The sequence below is a fragment of the Mercenaria mercenaria genome, chromosome 11 (genome assembly GCF_021730395.1).
Source record: "Mercenaria mercenaria strain notata chromosome 11, MADL_Memer_1, whole genome shotgun sequence".
NCBI classification, from domain to species: Eukaryota; Metazoa; Mollusca; class Bivalvia; order Venerida; family Veneridae; genus Mercenaria; species Mercenaria mercenaria.
In genome coordinates, this window is record NC_069371.1 from 57336496 (window position 1) to 57353140 (window position 16645).

A 16645-nucleotide genomic window follows, 5' to 3' on the forward strand; every position below is an offset into this window, starting at 1 on the left:
CAGTCTTAATGAAAGTTTATCTGGGTATTGTGAATTCTAGGTCAGGTTCACCCAGTCATGCCCACCACTGATCATGCATCCTCTGCCCCCCCCCCTCCCCCACACACACACTTCACCCATTTTTAGCTCACCTGAGCACAAAGTGCTCAAGGTGAGCTTTTGTGATCGCCCTGTGTCCGTTGTCCGTCGTCAGTCGTCCGTCCGTCCGTCGTTCGTCGTCAACAATTTGACTGTTAACACTCTAGAGGTCACAATTTTGGCCTAATCTTAATATAACTTGGTCAGAATGTTACCCTCATAAAAATCTTGGACGAGTTCGATATTGGGTCATCTGGGGACAAAAACTAGGTCACCAGGTCAAATCAAAGAAAAAGCTTGTTAACACTCTAGAGGTCACAATTTTGGCCCAATCTTAATGAAACTTGGTCAGAATGTTACCCTCAATAAAATCTTGGATGAGTTCGATATTGGGTCATCTGGGGTCAAAAACTAGGTCACTGGGTCAAATCAAAGGAAAAGCTTGTTAACACTCTAGAGGTCACAATTTTGACCCAATCTTAATGAAACTTTGTCAGAATGTTACCCTCAATAAAATCTGGGACAAGTTCGATATTGGGTCATCTGGGGTTAAAAACTAGGTCACCAGGTCAAATCAAAGGAAAAGCTTGTTAACAGTAGAGGCCACATTTATGACTGTATCTTCATGAAACTTGGTCAGAATGTTACTCATGATGATCTCAAAATCCAATTTGAATCTGGGTCATGTAGGGTCAAAAACTAGGTCACCACGTCAAATCAAAGGAAAAGCTAGTTAACACTCTAGAGGCCACATTTATGACCGTATCTTAATGAAACTCGGCCAGAATGTTAATCTTGATGATCTATAGGTCACGTTCAAATCTGGGTCAGGTGGGGTAAAATATAGGTCACCGGGTCAAATCAAAGGAAAAGCTAGTTAACACTCTAGAGGCCACATTTATGACTGTATATTCATGAAACTTAGTCAGAATGTTAATCTTGATGATCTTTGGGTCAAGTTTGAATCTGGGTCATGTGGGATCAAAAACTAGGTCACCGGGTCAAATAAAAGGAAAAGCTTGTTAACACTCTAGAGGCCACATTTATGACTGTATCTTCATGAAACTTAGTCAGAATGTTAATCTTGGTGATCTTTAGGTCATATTCAAATCTGGGTCAGGTGGGATCAAAAACTAGGTCATCTGGTCAAATCAAAGGAAAAGCTTGTTAACACTATAGAGGCCACATTTATGACTGTATCTTCATGAAACTTAGTCAGAATGTTAATCTTGAAGATCTTTAGGTCAAGTTCGAAAATGGGTCATGTGGGATCAAAAGCTAGGTCACCGGGTCAAATCAAAGGAAAAGCTGGTTAACTCTAGAGGCCGCATTTATGACTATATCTTCATGAAACTTAGTCAGAATGTTAATCTTGATGATCTTTAGGTCAAGTTCGAATCTGGGTCATATGGGGTTAAAAACTAGGTCACCAGGTCAAATCAAAGGAAAAGTTAGTTAACACTTTAGAGGCCACATTTATGACCATATCTTAATGAAATTATCTTGATGATCTTTAGGTCATTGGGTCATGTGAGCGATACAGGGCCATTGTGGCTCTCTTGTTTTAAAAAAAAATTTTTTTTAATTTTCCATCAATATTTATAATCAACATGTGAAATTTTGTTCCCTCACCCGTTCCCCCGCAGCCCCACCCCCTAAAAAAATAAATATATACATATATATATTTCCATTTTTTTTTTTTTTTTTTTTTAAATGTTCAAACCTTCAACATGTTAAGTTGTGACTGCAAAACCTTGCCCTCAGCCATGTTCAAGATATCTTACTTGATTTTGTTCTCTTAAGGACATCTGTTATTTTAAGTTCAAATCTACATGTTAAACAGCAACACCTGGTGACAAACCACTCGAAGATAATACTTCGTTCCAGCTAAACTTCAAGCTCAAATTTCAATTAACTGCATTTAATTTTAAAAGCTAAGCTTATTAGTCCCCTACTGGTTGAAAACCAGTTTCGGGGACTATAGGAATGCGCTTTACCGTCATTCCGTCCGTCCGCAATTTCGTGTCCGGTCCATAACTCTTTTATCCATGAAGGGATTTTATTATTACTTGGCACAAAATTTAATGTTCCCCATGATGAGATGACGTGTCATGTGCAAAACCCGGACCCCTAGCTTAAAGGTCAAGGTCACAATTGGAGGTCAAAGGTCAACAGGGCTTTTTTCCTGTCCGGTCCATAACTCTCCCATCCATGAAGGGATTTTAATATCACTTGGCACAATTGTACCTCATAATAAGACGATGTGTTGTGCACAACTTTCAGACCCCTAGCTCAAAGGTCAAGATCACACTTAGTAGTCAAATGTTAACATAGCATGAACAGGGTCTGTTTGGTGTCCGGTCCATAACTCTTTCATCCATGAAGGGATTTTAATATTACTTGACACAAATGTTCCCCATGATGTGACGACTTGTCATGCACAAAACCTGCACCCCTAACTCAAAGGTCGAGGTCACAATTGGAGGTCAAAGGTCAACAGGGCTTTTTTCCTGTCTGGTCCATAACTCTCTCATCCATGAAGGGATTTTAATATCAATTGATAAAATTGTATGTCATAATAAGACGATTTGTCATGCACATTTCAGACCCCTAGCTCATAGGTCAAGGTCACACTTAGTAGTCAAATGTTAACATGGCATGAACAGGGTCTGTTTCATGTCCGGTCCATAACTCTGTCATTCATTAAGGGATTTCAATATTACTTGGCACAGATGTTCTCCATGATGAGACAACGTGTCATGCGCAAATCCCGGAGCCCTTGCTCAAAGGTCAAGGTCATACTTAGAGGTCAAAGGTCTAATTCAAGAAGGACTTTGTCTGGAGCATTTCTTCTTTATGCATTGAGGGATATTAATGTAACTTGGCACAAATGTTCACCACCATAAGACAAATTGTCTTGCACCAGAACCAGGTCGCTAGGTCTAAGGTCAAGGTCATACTTAGAGGTCAAAGGTCAAATTCAAGAATGACTTTGCCCTGAGCATTTCGTCTTCATGCATGGAGAGATTTTGATGTAACTTGGCACAAATGTTCACCACCATGAGGCACACTTTTTTAAAATTACCTCCCTTTGTTGTTACTATAAATAGATTACATTGTAACTTTTTTATTACTGGCCGTAGGGAAAAATCGAGACCACTTTTCTGTGGTACAACATGCATGTTACATCCAATATTTAGGTGTATTTTGATCTATCTCTACCTGGTAAAGATTTTCTTACGGACTTATATTTTATAGATTTTTTTTTTTTTTTTTTTTTTTAGGATTAATTTCACTTTGTTGTTACTATAAATAACTTTTATGATAACTTTTTGTATAATCAGCCAAAAAAAATTCCAAATGAAAACAACTGTACGTTTTTATATATGCAAATTTTAATCCAAGTGCTTTGTTATATTATATTGTATATATAGTACAATATTGTTTATACATCATTGACAAATATCAGTTCATTATGTTATACTGCAGTAGAGAAAATTAGGTGCTTTCCAGTAGGGGACTTTGTATTGCATGGCAATACTTCATTCACTTGTTACAGTAAGCATATCCCATTCAAAATAAATTCTTTATTCAAGATCAAAGTATCATACATTTATTATGTACTCATTAATTAAACATTTGTTTTCTGTTAAATTGATTTTGACTAATGAAATTATTTGCTTCTTATTAACATCCTTAACTTTTTGCCGCATATATTTTTTTGCCATTCCTCACCACAAACCCTTTCGGCGGGGGATACCAATTCATCGAATTTGCTTGTTCAAGGATTTTGTTTGGCTGCTTTTAGGGAGAGAGAACCTGTTAAGTAACTTTAAATGAACGGCTTAATGGATGTTTATTGAAATTGATCAGAAAGGTCTTAGTTAGGGTCCTCTTCAGGTTATAGTGAACTAAACCTATTTGGGCCTTTTGCTTTAACTTAAGTTTTGAAATATTGGCTAAGTATGTTTTGGGTAGGTATGAGTATATAAGTTACTGATAATGGTAGGAATCTTACAAGACGTTTTTCTCTGTTTCATTCATCGAACCTGAAAGCATCTCTTAAATCTGTCTTTATGTTTCAGAATTTCTGGGCAAAAAGCTTGAAGATTACATCAAAGATTACCCTAAGGTGAAAGTTGTGCGCACCAAGCAGAGGGAGGGGCTGATCAGGGCCAGGCTTCTGGGTTTTTCCAATGCTGTGGGAGATGTGGTCACCTTTCTTGACTCTCACTGTGAATGTGCTGTAGGTAGGTATGAGTGTTTTTAGTGTAGAGATGTATGAAATGAAGAGAAACAAAATGACATGTTAAATGCAGAAAAAATATGAAGGAAAGGGAAAATTGGAGACAAGAAAGCTTGGCTGATGCAGGGTGAGGGAGAAATATCATAGAGATTGAGTGGATAAGAGACAGAGATGGTTAAAGAGAAGATATCATTGAATAAAGGCAGCAAGAGAGGTGAATGAAAAATACTGGTTGTGACTTAAGTGAGAGAAATTTGAAGGAGAGGGAGGGATAGGTGAACGAAGGAGAAGAGATGAATTTTTGAAGAGAGAGAGGAATATGTAAGTTTGGGAGGACAGAAAATTTTGAAGGAGATGGAGAGTGAGGGAGGGAGGAATGGAAACTTGAGAGAGATATACATGTATGTGTATGTGAGATAGAGGGATATGTGAATGAGAAAAAGGGAAATATGAGAGAGGGAGGAATATGTGAGGGAGGGAGGAAGGGAAATGTGAGAGAGAGGGTAGGATATGTGAGTGAGGGAGGAAGGGAAATATGAAAGGTAGGATTATGTGAATTATGAAGAAAGGAAATATGAGAGAGGAAGGGATATGTGAGTGAGGGAAGAAAATGTTAGTGAGGGTAAGGGAAATATAGAGAGAGAGGGGGAGGGATATGTGAGGGAGGGAGGAAGGGAAATATGAGAGAGAGGGAGGGATATGTAAGTGAGGGAAGAAGGGAAGTTTGAAAGGGAGGGAGAGATATTGGGCATGGGATGAAGGGAACTCTGAAAGAGAGAGAGATTGTGAGCATCTGAGGAAGGGAAATATGAAAAAGATGGAGAAATATTGACCACGGGATGAGGAGAAATGTGAAAGAGAGGAAGAGATATTGAGCATGAGAGGAAGGGATATTTGAAAGAGAGGGAGAAATTTTGAGCATGGAATAAAGGGAAATTTGAAAGAGAGGGAGAGATAGCAGAGAGAATTGAGATTAGAAAAATGTGAAATTTACAGTGTTGGTGGGCTTGAAGAAGAGAAAGAACTGCTAGTGGGAAGAGAGCTTATAGGGCTTCAAAAGATGAAGGGGACAAGTGACGTAGCTCTTACTAGCTTAACTGAGCAGAGAGTGCCATTTATTCGCCATCCTTAATTGCCAATTCGTGCACGGTCAGCAATTTTGCTGTTAACACTCTAGAGGTCACAATTTTTGTCCAAACATAATGAAACAGAGCATGTTCCCTTAGTAATATCTGTGATGAGGCCGAAACTGGATCATCTAGGTTCAAAAACTAGGTCACTCGGTCAAATCTTGGAAAAGCATTATTAATACTTAAGAGGACACATTTTCTGCCAGAACTTCATAAAACATTGTCAGGATATTTGTCTCTATGAAATCTAAGTCAAGTTCAAAACTGGCTTGTCTAAGGTCTTAAAATAGGTCACAACGTCAGATTAGAGAGTATTTTTAGCTCACCTTGTCACAAAGTGACAAGGTGAGCTTTTGTGATCGCGCAGTGTCCGTCGTCCGTCGTCCGTCCGTCCGTCCGTGCGTCCGTCCGTCCGTAAACTTTTGCTTGTGACCACTCTAGAGGTCACATTTTTCATGGGATCTTTATGAAAGTTGGTCAGAATGTTCATCTTGATGATATCTAGGTCAAGTTCGAAACTGGGTCATGTACCATCAAAAACTAGGTCAGTAGGTCTAAAAATAGAAAAACCTTGTGACCTCTCTAGAGGCCATATATTTCACAAGATCTTCATGAAACTTGGTCAGAATGTTCACCTTGATGATATCTAGGTCAAGTTCGAAACTGGGTCACGTGCCTTCAAAAACTAGGTCAGTAGGTCTAAAAATAGAAAAACCTTGTGACCTCTCTAGAGGCCGTATATTTCACAAGATCTTCATGAAAATTGGTCAGAACATTCACCTTGATAATATCTAGGTCAAGTTCGAAACTGGGTCATGTGCCGTCAAAAACTAGGTCAGTAGGTCAAATAATAGAAAAACCTTGTGACCTCTCTAGAGGCTATATTTTTCATGGGATCTGTATGAAAGTTGGTCTGAATGTTCATCTTGATGATATCTAGGTCAAGTTCGAAACTGGGTCATGTGCGGTCAAAAACTAGGTCAGTAGGTCTAAAAATAGAAAAACCTTGTGACCTCTCTAGAGGCCATATATTTCATGAGATCTTCATGAAAATTGGTCAGAATGTTCACCTTGATGATATCTAGGTCAAATCTGAAAGTGGGTCATGTGCGGTCAAAAACTAGGGCATTAGGTCTAAAAATAGAAAAACCTTGTGACCACTCTAGAGGCCATATTTTTCATGGGATCTGTATGAAAATTGGTCTGAATGTTCATCTTGATGATATCTAGGTCAAGTTTGAAAGTGGGTCACGTGCCGTCAAAAACTAGGTCAGTAGGTCAAATAATAGAAAAACCTTGTGACCTCTCTATAGGCCATATTTTTCATGGGATCTGTATGAAAATTGGTCTGAATGTTCATCTTGATGATATCTAGGTCAAGTTCGAAACAGGGTCATGTGCGGTCAAAAACTAGGTCATTAGGTCTAAAAATAGAAAAACCTTGTGACCTCTCTAGAGACCATACTTGTGAATGGATCTCCATAAAAATTGGTCAGAATGTTCACCTTGATGATATCTAGGTCAAGTTTGAAACTGGGTCACGTGCCATAAAAAACTAGGTCAGTAGGTCAAATAATAAAAAAAACTTGTGGACTCTCTAGAGGCCATACTTTTCATGGGATCTGTATGAAAGTTGGTCTGAATCTTCATCTTGATGATATCTAGGTCAAATTTGAATTTGGGTCAACTGCGGTCAAAAACTAGGTCAGTAGGTCTAAAATTATTAAAATCTTTTGACCTCTCTAGAGACCATATTTTTCAACGGATCTTCATGAAAATTGGTCAGAATTTTTATCTTGATAATATCTATTTCAAGTTCAAAACTGGGTCACATGAGCTCAAAAACTAGGTCACTATGTCAAATAATAGAAAAACGACGTCATACTCGTAACTGGGTCATGTGGGAAGAGGTGAGCGATTCAGGACCATCATGGTCCTCTTGTTATAGTCTAGATGCCATCATCATGAATCGTCATCAGGATGTTGTTCTCTGTGAAATCTAGGTCAAGTTTAAAACTGGGTTACCTGAAGTCTTAAACTAGGTCACTGGTCAAATCATAGAAAAACCTTGTTAACACTCAAGAGGTTTGATTTTCTACTTGGTTATTATAAATTTTCCTCAGAATGTGTGTGAAATCTAGGTCATTATTGAAAATAGGATTTATTAGGCCAAAACCTAGGTCTTTATGTCTTCTGCCATCTCTTAACTCTGTAGTGGCCACATATTGTGTCTGATTGAATAAAACTTTGCTTCTTTGAAATCTAGGTCAAATCGGTAACTGGTTTATCTAATATTAAAAACTAGGTCACTAGGTCAAATCATAGAACCTTTTTAACTTTCAAGAGGCCACATTTTCACATTGATTTTCATGAGACTTTGCAAGAATGTCAATTTAAAATCTAGGATAAATTTGCCACAGGGTCACTCAAGGTTAAAAACTAGATCTCTAGGTCTAATCATTGAAAAACTTTAATAATGGTCTCCCAAATTTACATAAAACATGTTTAGAATGTTTGCTTTATTGAAATCTAGGTTGAATTAAATGCTTGGTCATTTTGGGGTAAGAACTAGATCAAGTGAGTTATACAGGGCTCTCTTTAATGACTGAGGGAGAGAGAGAAATGTTAAGAAGAACAAGGATAGAGTGAAGTAGCAAAAGTGATTAAGTTTGAAAGAGTGCCAGTATTTTGTAAGGGCTTGAAAATGTGTTTGGAAGAACAGAGCATGGTAGCAAGATTGTAATTTGATTTAAGAGTAAGAGTGAAAAAATTGTGTGTAGAGCAAAGGAGAATTAGAATCGTGGAATAGGAGAAATAAATTTTCCTTAAGTTGCCAACTAAAAATTAATTTATACAATAGCAATGTAGTTGATTGAACAAAAGTCATACTGCAAATTCTGACGTAAAATATCACATGGTTTTAGAAAAAAGAGACCCATCAGAAACTGAGCATAATTCAGAAGGGTATGATATAAAGACTGAATTATTATTTACAATGTCTGTCTTTGTTAAAGGTTGGATAGAACCATTGTTGGATCGTATAGCTGAGGATAAACGTAATGTCGTATGTCCAGTTATTGATGTTATAGAAGATGATTCATTCAAATATCAGTATGGTAATGCCAGATCAACTAGTATTGGGGGCTTTGACTGGAACCTTCAGTTTAACTGGCATGCTATACCAGAGGAGGAACGGGCCAGAAGAGAATACAAGGATTATTTACCAGTCAGGTATGTATGGTTTTTAGCTCGACTATTCGAAGAATAGTCTAGCTATTCTACTTACCCTGGTGTTGGCGTCGGCGTCGGCGTCACACCTTGGTTAAGTTTTTGCATGCAAGTACATACAGCCACCAATTAAAGGCATATAGCTTTGAAACTTATTTTTTCTTTTTCTAGGTCAATTACCAACCTCTCTAGGTCAAGTCCCATAACTCTGACATGTTTTTTGAGCAAATTATGCCCCCTTTTGGACTTAGAAAATTTTGGTTAAAGTTTTACATGCAAGTTACTATCTCCAAAACTAATGCAGATATTGATTTGAAACTTCACATGTGTCTTCGGGGTTATAAAACTAGTTGATAGCAGCAAGTCCCATAACTCTGACTTTCATTTTGGCCAAATTATGCCCCCTTTTGGACTTAGAAAATTCTGGTTTAAGTTTTGCGTGCAAGTACATACAGCTATTTCTAAAAAGCATATAGATTTGAAACTTATTTTTTCTTTTTCTAGATCAATTACCAACCTCAATGGGTCAAGACCCATAACTCGAGGGTTCAACGCAATAAGGGCGTATCTACATATGATTATTATATGTAGATACGCCCTTATTGCGTTGAACCCTAGAACTCTGACATGTTTTTTGGGCAAATTATGCCCCCTTTTAGACTTAGAAAATTTTGGTTAAAGTTTTACATGCAAGTTATTATCTCCAAAACTAATGCAGATATTGATTTGAAACTTCATCTGTGTCTTCGGGGTTATAAAACTAGTTGATAGCAGCAAGTCCCATAACTCTGACCTTCATTTTGGCCAAATTATGCCCCCTTTTGGACTTAGAAAATTCTGGTTAAAGTTTTGCGTGCAAGTACATACAGCTATTACTAAAGGGCATATAGATTTGAAACTTATTTTTAGCTCGACTATTCGAAGAATAGTCTAGCTATTCTACTCACCCTGGCGTCAGCGTCGGCGTCGGCGTCACACCTTGGTTAAGTTTTTGCATGCAAGTACATACAGCTATCATTTAAAGGCATATAGCTTTGAAACTTTTTTATTCTTTTTCTAGGTCAATTACCAACCTCACTGGGTCAAGTTCCATAACCCTAACATGTATTTTGAGCAAATTATGCCCCTTTTGGACTTAGAAAATTCTGGTTAAAGTTTTACATGCAAGTTACTATCTCCAAAACTAATGCAGATATTGAATTGAAACTTCACATGTGTCTTCGGGGTTATAAAACTAGTTGATAGCACCAAGTCCCATAACTCTGACCTTCATTTTGGCCAAATTATGCCCCCTTTTGTACTCAGAAAATTTTGGTTAAAGTTTTGCGTGCAAGTACATACAGCTATTACTAAAAGGCATATAGATTTGAAACTTATTTTTTCTTTTTCTAGATCAATTACCTACCTCACTTGGTCAAGTCCCATAACTCTGACATGTATTTTGGCCAAATTATGCCCCCTTTTGGACTTAGAAAATTCTGGTTGAAGTTTTGCGTGCAAGTACATACAGCTATTACTAAAAGGCATATTGATTTGAAACTTATTTTTCCTTTTTCTAGATCAATTACCTACCTCCCTGGGCCAAGTCCCATAACTCTGACATTTATTTTGAGCAAATTATGCCCCCTTTTGGACTTAGAAAATCCTGGTTAAAGTTTTACATGCAAGTTACTATCTCCAAAACTAATGCAGATATTAAATTGAAACTTCACATGTGTCTTCGGGGTTATAAAACTAGTTGATAGAATCAAGTCCCATAACTTTGACATGTATTTTGGGCAAATTATGCCCCCTTTTGGACTTAGAAAATCCTGGTTAAAGTTTTGTGTGCAAGTACATACAGCTATTACCAAAAGGCATATAGCTTTGAAACTTATTTATTCTTTTTCTAGGTCAGTTACCAACCTCACTGGGTCAAGTTCCATAACTCTTAACATGTATTTTGAGCATATTATGCCCCTTTTGGACTTAGAAAATTCTGGTTAAAGTTTTACATGCAAGTTACTATCTCCAAAACTAATGCAGATATTGAATTGAAACTTCACATGTGTCTTCGGGGTTATAAAACTAGTTGATAGCACCAAGTCTCATAACTCTGACCTTCATTTTGGCCAAATTATGCCCCCTTTTGTACTTAGAAAATTTTGGTTAAAGTTTTGCGTGCAAGTACATACATCTATTACTAAAAGGCATATAGATTTGAAACTTATTTTTTCTTTTTCTAGATCAATTATCTTCCTCACTGGGTCAAGTCCCATAACTCTGACATGTATTTTGGCCAAATTATGCCCCCTTTTGGACTTAGAAAATTCTGGTTGAAGTTTTGCGTGCAAGTACATACAGCTATTACTAAAAGGCATATTGATTTGAAACTTATTTTTCCTTTTTCTAGATCAATTACCTACCTCCCTGGGCCAAGTCCCATAACTCTGACATGTATTTTGAGCAAATTATGCCCCCTTTTGGACTTAGAAAATCCTGGTTAAAGTTTTACATGCAAGTTACTATCTCCAAAACTAATGCAGATATTAAATTGAAACTTCACATGTGTCTTCGGGGTTATAAAACTAGTTGATAGAATCAAGTCCCATAACTCTGACATGTATTTTGGGCAAATTATGCCCCCTTTTGGACTTAGAAAATCCTGGTTAAAGTTTTGCGTGCAAGTACATACAGCTATTACCAAAAGGCATATAGCTTTGAAACTTATTTATTCTTTTTCTAGGTCAGTTACCAACCTCACTGGGTCAAGTTCCATAACTCTTAACATGTATTTTGAGCAAATAATGCCCCCTTTTGGACTTAGAAAATTCTGGTTAAAGTTTTACATGCAAGTCAAATTATGTCCTGTTTCGAACTTAAAACTCTTTTGATATTTAACATTTTGGGTAATAATTTCCTGCTTCTGTGACAATATTTCGAATAGTCGAGCTTGGCTGTCTTAAGGACAGCTCTTGTTTCTTTTTCAAGATCAATTACTAACCTCACTGGATCAAGTTCCATAACTCTGGCATGTATTTTGGGCAAATTATGCCCCCTTTTGGACTTTGAAAATTCTGATTAAAGTTTTACATGCGAGTTTCTGTCTCCAAAACTAATGCAGATATTGAATTGAAACTTCACATGTGCCTTAGGGGTTATAAAACTAGTTAATAGCAGCAAGTCCCATAACTGATATGCATTTTGGTCAAATTATTCCCCCTTTTGAACTTAAAACTCTTTTGATATTTAACCTTTTTAGGTAATATTTTCCTGCCTCTGGGACAATATTTCGAATAGTCGAGCTTGGCTGTCTTACGGACAGCTCTTGTTTGTCAGTCAGGTATGTCTGGATTTTTGTGCACCCCCCCCCCCCCTACCCCCCATCCCCACAATGAGTGGTGGGGGCATATAGATTTGGTCTTGTCCATGCATCTGTCCGTCCATCCATCCGTCTGAAGTTCGTGACACGCCTAGCTCGAAAAGTAATTTGATATAAATTGATGAAACCTTGCATGAGTCATTATCATGATATGAACTTGCACACCTCCTATTTTTCGTCTGGCTCCATCCCCTATTTTCAGAGTTATGGCCCATGAAATAGTAAAAAATGCACGTTTTTACCCTGTGACATGCCTAACTCAAGAAGAATTTGATATAGATTCATGAAACCTTGCATGAGTCTTAATCATGATATGAACTTGCGCACTTCCTACTTTTCATTTGGCTCCATCCTCTTTTTTCAGAGTTATGGCCCCTGATAAAGTCAAAATTGCACATTTTCACCTTGTGACGAGCCTAGCTCAAAAGTATTTCATATAAACTGATTAAACTTTGCAGGAATCTTTATCATGATAATAACTTGAACTTGCTATTTTTCGTTTGGCTCCATCCCCTATTTTCAGAGTTATGGCCCCTGAAATAGTCAAAATTGCACATTTTCACCTTGTGACACGCCTAACTCAAAAAGTATTTGATATAGATTCATGAAACCTTGCATGAGTCTTAATCATGATATGAACTTGCGCACCTCCTATTTTTTGTTTGGCTCCATCCTCTATTTTCAGAGTTATGGCCCCTGAAATAGTCAAAAATGCACATTTTCACCTTGTGACACGCCTAACTCAAAAAGTATTTGATATAGATTCATGAAACCTTGCATGAGTCTTAATCATGATATGAACTTGTGCACTTCCTATTTATGCCCCCGAAGGGAGGCATATAGTTTTTGAACCGTCGGTCTGTCCGCAATTTTCGTGTCCGGTCCATATCTTTGTCATCGATCGATGGATTTTCAAATAACTTGGGGTGAATGTGTACCACAGTAAGACGACATGTCGCGCGCAAGATCCAGGTATGTAGCTCAAAGGTCAAGGGCACACTTAGACATTAAAGGATAGTGCATTGATGGGCCTGTCCGGTCCATATCTTTGTCATCGATGGATGGATTTTCAAATAACTTGGCATAAATGTGTATCACAGTAAGACAACATGTTGCGCGCAAGACCCAGGTCCGTAGCTCAAAGGTCAAGGTCACACTTAGACATTAAAGGATAGTGCATTGATGGGCGTGTCCGGTCCATATCTTTGTCATCGATGGATGGATTTTCAAATAACTTGGCATGAATGTGTATCACAGTAAGACGACGTGTCGCGCGCAAGACCCAGGTCCGTAGTTCAAAGGTCAAGGTCACACTTAGACATTAAAGGATAGTGCATTGATGGGCGTGTCCAGTCCATATCTTGTCATCGATGGATGGATTTTCAAATAACTTGGCATAAATGTGTACCACAGTAAGACGACGTGTCGCGCGCAAGACGCAGGTCCGTAGCTCAAAGGTCAAGGTCACACTTAGACGTTAAAGGATAGTGCATTGATGGGCGTGTCCGGTCAATATCTTTGTCATCAATGGATGGATTTTAAAATAACTTGGCATGAATGTGTACCACAGTAAGACGACGTGTCGTGCACAAGACCCAGGTTCGTAGCTCAAAGGTCAAGGTCACACTTAGACGTTAAAGGATAGTGCATTGATGGGCGTGTCCGGTCCATACCTTTGTCACCGATGGATGGATTTTCAGATTGGATGGATTTTCAAATAACTTAACATGAATGTGTACCACAGTAAGATGACGTGTCGCGCACAAGACCCAAGTCTGTAGCTCAAAGGTCAAGGTCACACTTAGATGTTAAAGGTCATTTTTCATGATAGTGCATTGATGGGCATGTCCAGTCCATATCTTTGTCATTCATGCATGGATTTTAAAATAACTATGCATGAATGTGTGACACAGTAAGATGACGTGTCGTGCGCAAGACCCAGCTCCGTAGGTCAAAGGTCCTAAACTCTAACATTGGCCATAACTATTCATTCAAAGTGCCATTGGGGGCATGTGTCATCCTTTGGAGACAGCTCTTGTTTTCATTTGGGTCCACCCCCTATTTTTAGAGTTACAGGCCCTGAAATAGTCAAAAAGCACGCACCTAGCTCAAAAAGTATTTAATATAAATGGTTGAAAACTTGCATAAGTCTTTATCATGATATTAAAGCAATGGTCACATTTACGTCCACGCACGTAGTTGGTCGTAGTTCATTTTAAACGTAGTTTGTCGTACGTTGAAGTATGTGTAAGTACGAACAACTACGTTCCACTACGAGTAAATCGGGTAGGGTAAATTAGGGTATCACTACGTCTAACCACGAGTTACTACGTTACACTACGTATATACTATGATCGAAGTACGAACAACTACGACAAATTACCATCAACTACGTTGAGCTACGGAAAAGCGTTTAGCCGTAGTGGAGCCCTAGTTTAGTTTAGCCTTAATGGAGCCCTAGTTGATCGTAGTTGAACCGTACTGTCGATGTAATTTTCTTGTACTACGATCAAAAACGATACACACTACTGTTAAGTACGATCAAGTACGTTTAACTAAGATCAACTACGTTCAAACTATGGTCACAGTAGGGTCAAAACATCGTAGTTAATCGTAGTCAGATTTTGAACATGTCGAAAAATTATTTGCTTACTACGGACAAATCATAAGTTCGAACTACGATCATTACTACGTTTGACTACAATTATCTACGTGTAACTACGCTTAGTACGATAAACTACGATCAACTACGATCATTCCTTACTACGATTAACTACGTGTAGTGTGACCACGTCATTACTTGCACACATCTAATTTTTTGGCTGACTCCACCCCCTTTTTAGCTAATCTGATTTTTTTAGCTCACCTGAGCACAAAGTGCTCAAAGGTGAGCTTTAGTGATCACCCTGTGTCCGGTGTCCGTCGTCGTCTGGCGTCCATCCGTCGTCAACAATTTGACTATTAACACTCTAGAGGTCACATTTTTGGCCCAATCTTAATGAAACTTAGTCAGAATGTTACCCTCGATAAAATCTTGGATGAGTTCGATATTGGGTCATCTTGGGTCAAAAACTAGGTCACCAGGTCAAATCAAAGGAAAAGCTTGTTAACACTCTAGAGGTCACAATTTTGGCCCAATCTTAATGAAACTTGGTCAGAATGTTACCCGCAATAAAATCTTGGATGAGTTTGATATTGGGTCATCTGGGGTCAAAATCTAGGTCACCAGGTCAAATCAAAGGAAAAGCTTGTTAACACTTTAGAGGTCACAATTTTGGCCCAATCTTAATGAAAGTTGGTCAGAGTGTTATCCCTTAATAAAGTCTTGGACGAGTTTGATATTGGGTCATCTGGGGTCAAAAACTAGGTCAACAGGTCAAATCAAAGGAAAAGTGTTTAAACACTGTAGAGGCAGCATTTATGACTATATCTTCATGAAACTTGGTCAGAATGTTAATATTGATGATCCTAAAGTCAAGTTCGAATCTGGGTCATGTAGGATCAAAAACTAGGTCACCCGGTCAAATCAAAGGAAAAGCTTATTAACACTGTAGAGGCCACATTTATGACCGTATCTTAATGAAACTTGGTCAGAATGTTTATTATGGTGATCTTTAGGTCAAGTTTAAATCTGGGTCAGCTGGGGTCAAAAACTAGGTCACTAGGTCAAATCAAAGGAAAAGCTTGTTAACAGACTAGAGGCCACATTTATGACTGTATCTTATGACTCTTAGTCAGAATGTTAAACTTGATGATCTTTAGGTCAGATTCGAATCTGGGTCATGTTGGGTCAAAAACTAGGTCACGGGGTCAAATCAAAGGAAAAGCTTGTTAACTCTCTAGAGGCCACATTTATGACTGTATCTTCATGAAACTTAGTCAGAATGTTAAACTTGATGATCTTTAGGTCAAGTTCGAATCTGGGTCACGTTGGGTCAAAAACTAGGTCACTAGGTCAAATCAAAGGAAAAGCTTGTTAACACTCTAGAGGCCACATTTATGACTGTATCTTCATGAAACTTAGTCAGAATGTTAAACTTGATGATCTTTAGGTCAAGTTCGAATCTGGATCATGTTGGGTCAAAAACTAGGTCACGGGGTCAAATCAAAGGAAAAGCTTGTTAACTCTCTAGAGGCCACATTTATGACTGTATCTTCATGAAACTTAGTCAGAATGTTAAACTTGATGATCTTTAGGTCAAGTTCGAATCTGGGTCATGTTGGGTCAAAAACTAGGTCACGGGGTCAAATCAAAGGAAAAGCTAGTTAACACTTATTTATGACCATATCTTAATGAAACTTGGTCAGAATGTTAAACTTGATGATCTTTAGGTCAATAGGTCAGGTGAGCGATACAGGGCCTTCATGGCCCTCTTTTTTTTAAAAATGATGAGTTATTGTAATCACTTGATATAATTTGATTAAACCTTGCATAAGTCTTTATCATGATATGAACTTGCACACTTCTTATTTTTTGGCTGGCTCCACCCCCTATTTTTAAAGTTATGCCCCTGAAATAGTAAAAAATGCACATTTTCACCTAATTATGTGCCTAGCTCAAAAAGTATTTGATGTAAATTCATGAAACCTTGCTTGAGTCTT

General features: G+C 38.0%; 1 protein-coding gene across 1 annotated transcript in view; it reads left to right on the forward strand.

The window, feature by feature from the left end:
* Positions 1 to 16645, forward strand: part of LOC123531401 (polypeptide N-acetylgalactosaminyltransferase 5-like) — a 97209-nt gene that overhangs the window by 76021 nt on the left and 4543 nt on the right. Inside the window, exons 4-5 of the mRNA XM_053517503.1 lie at positions 4164 to 4328; positions 8469 to 8685. Of these exons, the coding sequence (XP_053373478.1) occupies positions 4164 to 4328; positions 8469 to 8685 (382 nt within the window). The remainder of the gene's footprint in view (positions 1 to 4163; positions 4329 to 8468; positions 8686 to 16645) is intronic.